We start from the raw sequence: 9,307 nt of genomic DNA on the forward strand, positions 1-9,307 counted from the left end.
GTAGCAGCGGCAACCGAGGAGAGCGACGGGGTCGGCACAGCCCACAGAGCGGCGGCCGGCGCATCGCAGCAGCGCGGGACAGTGCGGGCGCAGACACAGCGCGGGGCAACGCGGGACAGCGCGGGCACAAAGAGAGCGCGGAGCAGCGCGGGACAGCGCGGGCACAAGGAGAGCGCGAAGCAGCGCAGGACGACGCGAGCCAAGAGAGCAGACGGCGCACCACAAAAGAAGCGGTAATTTTAAAACTGTATTAAGAATATTGTATTTTGTTGTGTAAAGTGTTAACTTAGTTAAGATGCCCCTAACTAATGAAGTTGCGTCATCCTCCACTAGTGGTAAGATGTCAGTGAAAGAGGCCCTATGTATTGTGTCGAAAGTGTTCGAAGGGAACAAGAAGGATTTAAGAGAATTTATCGAAAATGTAGATGCAGCTTTTGAATTAGTAAAGCCTGAGGAACACGAAACGTTATTGAAGTTCGTGAAAGCAAAGATAACCGGTGAGGCCAGGTCGAGATTGCAGGTGCGTGAACGCACAGGTACGTGGCAAGAGGTGAAACACGTTTTAGAAGAAAATTATGCCAGTAAGCGTACTATAGACTACTACGCATGTAAAATTTTCCAAGCCAGACAGGGACAAGGGGAACCGATAGCAATGTGGGCAAGCAGAATTGATGAAATGCAGGGAGACTTTCGCGAAGCGGTAAACAGAGTTACGGCCAGAGAAAACTTGAAAGGTGCAATAGAACTAGTTGACTCCTTAGGAAGAGCGTGTTTTATACAGGGTTTAAGTAATGACAGAATACAAACAATAGTGAGAAGTAGAGGCGATGAAATCACGTTGGCAGCAGCAGTGGAGTTGGCACTGCAGGAGGAGAGTGCGATATTGTCCATGAGAGAGCGGGGACTAGCCCCGAGGATAACGTATACTCGAAATAAGGAAGCTGTAAAAAACATGAGAGAAAGTAAAGAGTTGAGATGTTTCAATTGTGGGCTGAGAGGTCACATAGCGAGCAAGTGTAGGAAAAGCAGGCCAGAGCATAGAGTACGAGCCATGACAGGTAAAGAATTTACAAACTTTTGCTATGGGTGTGACAGGCCGGGACACACAGACATGGAATGCTGGGTGCGGTTAACGAAAGTTCACCCGATAGATGTAAGGGAATTCAGAGGGAATGATAGAGAAACCGATGGAGGGTTACGAGAGTGGAGATGTCCACAGTGTAATTTACCAGGGAACTGCGGAGTTCCGTGCACAAGAGTAAAAGATGTTGTATGCTTTAAGTGTAAGCGGCAGGGCCACTACGCGAAAGACTGCCACGAAGGGCCCTGGCACGCCTGGAGAAATGGCAGGGTGCCAGTATCGAGCAAAACAGGAAAGGTAGTACAGGGAAACTAAGAGGCGGCAAGGCCGCGCAGTCGGGCCTTGTTGCAATAGGTAAACCCATAGTGAGGGTAATCGACTGTGCAACAGAAAACGACGTGGTAATGTTGTACTGCGTAGAACTAAAGAAGTACTTAAAGTTGCTAATAGACACAGGAGCACAATTGTGTTTGTTAAAGAGGACGAGCATTCCGGTAAAGAGTAGGCTGGGAATCAATGAAACAGAAAAGCTTCGGTTAAAAGGTGTAACGAGTGAAGCCGTTAGCACAATAGGCACGGTACAAATAAACTTAAGTATAGACGGATCTGAAAAGGTGAGACAGAAATTTCACGTGTACGGTAGAGGTCTAGACATTCCGTACGACGGATTGATAGGGAGAAATTTCTTAACACAGCATAGAGTCCAGCTGGACTATGCGGGTAAAGTCCAGGGAACTGCGGAGTTCCGTGCACAAGAGTAAAAGATGTTGCATGCTTTAAGTGTAAGCGGCAGGGCCACTACGCGAAAGACTGCCACGAAGGGCCCTGGCACGCCTGGAGAAATGGCAGGGTGCCAGTATCGAGCAAAACAGGAAAGGTAGTACAGGGAAACTAAGAGGCGGCAAGGCCGCGCAGTCGGGCCTTGTTGCAATAGGTAAACCCATAGTGAGGGTAATCGACTGTGCAACAGAAAACGACGTGGTAATGTTGTACTGCGTAGAACTAAAGAAGTACTTAAAGTTGCTAATAGACACAGGAGCACAATTGTGTTTGTTAAAGAGGACGAGCATTCCGGTAAAGAGTAGGCTGGGAATCAATGAAACAGAAAAGCTTCGGTTAAAAGGTGTAACGAGTGAAGCCGTTAGCACAATAGGCACGGTACAAATAAACTTAAGTATAGACGGATCTGAAAAGGTGAGACAGAAATTTCACGTGTACGGTAGAGGTCTAGACATTCCGTACGACGGATTGATAGGGAGAAATTTCTTAACACAGCATAGAGTCAAGCTGGACTATGCGGGTAAAGTAATAAGACTAAAAGGGCGAGATATACCCTTAGTAGTAGAGGAAGAACCAAAGGGACAAGAGATAGAAGCAGATTCAGAAATAGGCGGGGAGATAGGGCCCCGGGAAGAAAGAATAATGTTGTTGGAAGTGGACGGAAAGGTACCACGGGGAATCGAAAGAGAAATGGTCATACCGAGGCAGGAGATTGCACAAGGGGTACATGTACCTGAGTCATTAGTAAAAGTGCGAAATGGGAAATGCATAGTACGTGCATTAAACGTGTCAGAGGACAGAGTTCGACTAGAAAATGTAAGATTAGTAACGGAAGAGTTAGAAAGAATAGCGAAAGTACGCGAAGTAAAATGTAGCACTGAAGCAGTAGGTAAGACGGAAAGTCGTGCTAGTGTGTTGCGAAGGCAACTCAGAATGGATCATTTGAATGTCGAAGAAAAGAGCGCTCTAGCAGAGGTCTGCACGGAGTACGGAGATGTATTTCATCTACCGGGGGACAAACTGTCCTATACTTCTGCAGTGAAACATAGAATACCGATTGCGCCGGAACACGCGGGGAAGGTAGTGAACGCTAGACCGTACAGGATCCCTGAAGCGCAAAAGGAAGTGCTAAGAGAGCAGATAGAACAAATGCTGAAGGATGACATAATTGTCGAAAGCAAGAGCGCATGGAACGCACCGTTACTGTTAGTTCCAAAGAAGTTGGATGCAAGTGGCAAGCAGAAGTGGAGAATAGTAGTGGACTACCGACAATTAAATGACATCACGGTAGGCGATGCATTTCCACTGCCGAATATCTCCGATATCCTGGATCAATTAGGGCAAGCCAAGTACTTCTCGACGCTTGACCTTGCAAGCGGGTACCATCAAATATTGACGGACGAGAAGGACAGAGAGAAAACGGCATTCAGCTCAAACTATCAGCATTACGAATACAAAAGAATGCCGATGGGACTGAAAGGAGCCCCAGGATGTTTCCAGAGACTAATGAACACAGTATTGGCAGGTTTACAAGGTGTTAAATGTTTTGTCTATTTGGACGACATAGCATGTTATGGGAAAAACCTGCAGGAGCATAACGAAAAACTCCGGGAAATATTTGACAGGTTGCGAGAGCACAATTTGAAGTTGCAACCGGACAAGTGTGAATTTCTGAGGAAGGAGGTAATCTTCCTAGGTCATTGTATCACGGACAAGGGAATATCACCGGATATGGCAAAGGTGGAGAAGGTGAAGTTCTTCCCACAGCCGAGAACAACAAAAGAACTAAAAGGGTTTCTAGGATTGATAGGTTACTATCGACGTTTCATTGCAAATTTCAGCAAAATTGCGAAACCTCTCCATGAACTCTTAAAGAAAGGAGTAGAATACCAATGGGGAGAACGACAGAAGAATGCGTTCGAGGAACTGAAAGAGAAATTAGTGAATCCTCCGTTACTTCAGTATCCCGACTTTACGAAACCGTTTATAATCACAACGGATGCGAGTAACGCAGCGTTGGGAGCCGTGTTATCGCAAGGGAAAAAGATTGGCGAAGACTTGCCGATTGCATATGCATCCAGACCACTGAACAAAGCAGAACTGAACTATAGTACAACGGAAAAAGAGTTGTTGGCTATAGTGTACGCGGTAAAACAGTTTAGACCATACGTGTATGGGCGAAAATTCACAGTGGTGACAGACCATAAGCCACTAACATGGATATTTAGTGTGAAGGATCCGAGTTCGAGGCTCCTAAAGTGGAGACTGAAGCTCGAAGAGTGCGACTACGAGGTAGTATATAAGCCAGGAAGGCTAAACAGTAATGCGGACGCGTTAAGCCGGATAAGGCAGGAAGGAAAGGAAGAGACAAGTTTAAAGCGAAATGTGGAGGCAGAAAGAACCTCAGTAGCACAAGAAAAGGCGGAACAGAGTTCCGTAAACGTGCGGCAAGCGCAAGTGTCAGGTGAGATAGACCAAGAGACAAATAGTAATGAGGAAATTAGCCCCGAAGAAAAGGAAAGTATATTAAAGGAGATGCACGATAATCCCTTGGGAGGGCACCAGGGAATGCATAGGACATTCGAGAGGATAAAAGCGTACAAGCAGTGGCGCGGAATGAAGCGGGACATTGAAAATTATATTAGGAAGTGTCTATCATGTCAAAAGAACAAAAACACACAAATGAAAACAAGGATGCCTTTAGAAATTACAGACACAGCTGAAACAGTATTTGAAAAATGTGCAATGGATATAGTGGGTCCACTAGATGTATCTAGTTGTAACGTCTAGTAAGAAACAAAAACAACATATTATGTAGTAACGAGAAAATTATATGTATCATATTGTGTTATTGTATAAAATTATGTATTTTTTTTATTATTTATTTCTGAGAATATCTGCGTCGGCGAGTAATGAAACCGCCACAGACGATAAATGTCGAACAAAGATTAAAATAAGTAACTAGTATATAATACGTGACGAATAGCAATTTCTTTGTCTTCTTCATCTGGGAGTCGAACGAGTAAGATATCCTGTGTCGTAGTAGCGAACGCTAGTGTAGCATTCTTTTGTCGAGACTAAGCAATGTACGCCATTACGTGCGAATTCACAAAGGTCTGTAATCACTGAGATATTTAAAGGTTTTAATAGAGTTGTTTAAATGAAAACTTGTATTATTTATTGTTAAGCTTGCTTGCATATTATCCCATCCTGTTGAGACATTTTTCAGTTATATAAATATTATCTGTGGTGCTGAGCTGCGTGGAGAACGAAGAGCCGCTGCCGCTGCGTATTTAAACGACTTACAATATAGTCGAGCATACCGCAAGGAAGCGGTAAAATAATAGTAAAATAATATTATTTCTTTTAGCTCCCAGACTGGCAGTGAAGATCAGCAGATTTTATGATGTGTTGCAGATTGACGCGGGCTGCCGATAGGATATAATTTACAGTGCAAATAATTTAATGTACCTTCAGAATCTGATAGGAATCTTGCTGTGCTCCGTTCTGATCTGGCAAACTTTATAGTGACAACGTATTTTTTAATGAGAGTCTCATGTTCTTGGGCTAGTCGTGGTATGAAATAGCATTTTAACGAGAAATAAAATCCACTGCGAACTTGTGTTTTTGAACGATCACACGGACTGTAACATCAGTGCTCATAACAAAGTAATTTCAACTTTTAATCACTATGAAGTAGGGAAGATATATTGATTCTTGGCATGAGTTACAGTTACGAAAAATCGTTCCTTAAATAACAATAAGACTTCCATATATACATTTTATTCCGCTAAAGGGTAATGATGATAAAGAAAAGCAAAGCACAGCATTATTAACAGATATTTCGCGGCTCTTTTCGTATATGCGATAATAAAAAACGCGAAACTGTCGCCCAAAAACGCGGGGCCCGAATTTGCAGTGGCCACAAATATAAAATTTTATATATTTTTCTTTCAGTGTTGATTGTTATGTATGTGTAGATATATATGTATTCAGTGATAAATGTATGCATGTATATCATAATCAATGCTATGTATTAATGAATGTGTAAACACTCTTTCATGACAAAACGTACTACTGCAAACGAGTCTGAGAAGACGATCCTGATAGTACTGAGAAGCTGTAACGACTACGTAATCCGGGGGCAGCCGAACCCCGAGATAAGATAAACTAAAGGTAAGACTACAGTGTAGTTGTCCTGTTTGTAGAAGTCGAGCTCCAGTGAAGTGATCTCATTTCGCTAGTGGTGTGCATATTGTGCGTAGTTTGATGTTAGTGTTTGTGACAGGACAAAGTTGATGGTAGATAGTAATTTTTAGTGTGCAGTTAGTGTAGATAAATTAACGTATTTTGTGTGCAAGGGGCAAAACTGTCAGACTTTGTGGTTTAGTAAGCAATTTATGAATATGGTTAAGTTGCGTAGTCAACGTCCGAGCAATATGGATACTGAGGAACAACAATTAGTTAGTGCAGGAAATGTGGAACCGGGTACCTCAAGTAGTACTAGTACTCTCTTTGAGGATATAACATGTGAGAATGTGGGGGCAGGGGCACAGGAAGTGGTGCCACCGCCCACTAGTCCTCAAGGGGATGTAGAGAAAGAAGTTGTACCACCACCAGAAAAGCAGGAACCAGAGAGTGGTAATCTGCCTGGTGGGTATTCGCTATATTAGGCTATATTAGAGCGCGTGCTGAATTACCAGGCAGAATTTGCGCTACTGCAAGTCGAGCGAGACCGCCAGCAAGCTGAGCGAGATCGCCGGCAAGCTGAGCGGGACCAGCAACTTGTGCAATCGTTAGAAAACATGAAAAAAGAGATTGCAGATATGAAACAGAATTATGAGTCGATACCTAAGGCCGTGCAGGAGCTGACTGAACAGGTCAACAACCTGCAAGTAGCAAACACTAATAGGGTAGACGAAATAGGTGTATTAGCCAATCGAGTAGAAAAGCTAGAAATAGATTCCACGCAGCTTCTAGAGCAGAAGTGGAACGAACAAGCAACTAAAATTGAAACAGAATTCAACTCATGGCTAGAAGTGAAGGAGTGTGAGATTGACAAGAACATTAATTCCAAAGTACAAGCAGCCATAGCAAATAGAGGCTCTGAATCGTTCAGTACCGCAGTGAATAGTCAGGTACAGAACGACGTGCAAACCATCAAACAAATACTCAGTGAGGATATTCCGCAGTGGCAAGTGAATATGAACAAACGGATATCCGACCTGGAGAAGGGTTTAGCACAAAGCAGAAAACATTTGGAACAGGAACCTCTGTCGCCAACAGCCCATGGTTTCGGCAACGCACAAACTTATACGCGATACAACAATGGGGAATCTGTAGTCGATAATGCGAAGAGCTGTAGCTTCGGTTCGGAGCACACAGCATATGTCCAAGGAGCAAAACCATGTAGTTCAAAAATATTAGTGGAAGAAAGTTTAATCAAAAATAGACAATTTCAAACGTTTACTACTGAACGGAAATCAGTACACCCAGTAGTATTCATAAAAAGCTTTAAAAATATCTTGCCCAGTGTGTGGAACGAAACACAGAAATGACCATGTAACACACAAATTGCGTCGCGATTCAATGCATTGTCCTCTAGCGCAAATGTCTGCAACGGTCTATTGCTGTGTCGGTCATCTCATAGTGGTTCTCCTGTGAGTCTAGTTTTCCGAATCCGACGCAAAACTGACAATTAATTGTAACGCTCAGAGTGTCTTAATGACGATGGAACACACAAACTGCGTCGAGATTCAATACATCGTCCCACAGCCGTCGTGTCTCCAAGGGTCTATTGCGGCCTCTGGCACATTATCGTCGTACTCCTGTGAGTCTAGTTTTAAGAATCCGACGCAAAACTGATAGTTAATTGTAACGTTGAGAGCCTGTTAATGACGATGGAACACACAAATTGCTTCGAGATTCAATACATCGTCCTCCAGCTGACTTTTATCCAAGGGTCTATTGCTACCTCGGGTACCCTATGGTCGTTCTCCTGTGAGTCTAGTTTTTCGAATCCGACGCAAAACTGACAGTTAATTGTAACGTTCAGAACCTCTTAATGACGATGGAACACACAAATTGCGTCGCGATTCAATACATCGTCCTCCTAAGAAGTAATTAGGACCTGACAATATAGGTAGACTAGCAATCTTCTTGAGATTTGATACCATTTTACTGGCACCTGGCGCTGGAACGGTACCATAAGTGCCAGTAATATTCACCAATTGTTTGTAGACCAGTATTCGTCTGCGACGGCGATATCCAAAACGGCGACCCATTCTTGAATAATGCTATTCATATAATGAATGCGCGAAGTTGAATCAGCAGCTATTTATAGCTCAAGATACAAGCGCACGCTGCTTAGTCGCCTGTACAAACTCGCCCACAAGCGGGCCGGGGCACATGTTATTCTCCACAGGCAAACTCGCCCCCGTTCTTACTTAGTACCTTATGGTTCATTGTCACTTAATTGTAGGACTAGACGTAAGATTAATTCCGACGAAAAAATTTATATTTGGTCTAAAATAAGCGTTACATCTAATATGGAAGATTGTAAATTTGTTGGTGATTGTATGGTGTATTATCATTAATAAAAACTACACATTGATCTTGCCAAAAGCCGAGAACCGATTTTATGCTTTTGTAGCACCACACCTCACTCAGTATCCTGCTCCCTGGCTCCCCTCAGGGGCCTATCACAGTAGATATGCTTATGTAACAGTTGCATGTGATTACGTCAGCGCTTGGCAGCGTTCCGCTCGCTGATAACTCTGAGCACCTTTGGCACCTTACCGTCGTTCTCCTGTGAGTCTAGTATTTCGAATCCGACGCAAAACTGACAGTTAATTGCAACGTTCAGAGCCTCTTAATGACAATGGAATACACAAATTGCGTCGAGATTCAATATATCGTCCTCCAGCCGACTTGTCTCCAAGGGTCTAATGCTACCTCGGGCACCCTTTGGTCGTTCTCCTGTGAGTATAGTTTTTCGAATCCGACGCAAAACTGACAGTTAATTGTAACGTTCAGAACCTCTCAATGAAGATGGAATACACAAATTGCGTCGAGATTCATGTCCTGGCAATAGATACTCACCTCAGCCGTTACTCTACCTTCTCGAACCTGCTGCCACCCTGACCCACATCCTGGCCGTAGTCGCTCACATCAGGACCTGCTCCATCTCGTTGTGCCTGCTGCCAACCTCGCCACAAGTCCTGGAAATCAGCGACTGTGCCACCTTCACACAACTGCTGCCACCCTGCAAGGTTCTTGCAGTAGACACTCACATTGCCCACTGCCCCACCTGCACATGCCGGCTGCCACCCTAATCCAGGTCCTGGCAGTAGATGCTCACATCGGCTGCCGCACCACCTCTTCATGGCTACAGCCACCCTGACCCAGAACCTGTCGATAAGCACTCACATCGACAACCCACACAAC

General features: G+C 44.1%; 1 protein-coding gene across 1 annotated transcript; it reads left to right on the forward strand.

Moving 5' to 3' along the window:
• The first annotated feature begins 340 nt into the window (after positions 1-340).
• On the forward strand, positions 341-1,396 carry LOC124581878. Its single transcript, XM_047131301.1, has one exon. It carries the CDS (start codon positions 341-343, stop codon positions 1,394-1,396), a length of 1,056 nt encoding a protein of 351 aa, XP_046987257.1.
• Positions 1,397-9,307: the final 7,911 nt, after the last annotated feature.

The sequence above is a fragment of the Schistocerca americana genome, unplaced genomic scaffold (assembly GCF_021461395.2).
Source record: "Schistocerca americana isolate TAMUIC-IGC-003095 unplaced genomic scaffold, iqSchAmer2.1 HiC_scaffold_38, whole genome shotgun sequence".
NCBI lineage: Eukaryota > Metazoa > Arthropoda > Insecta > Orthoptera > Acrididae > Schistocerca > Schistocerca americana.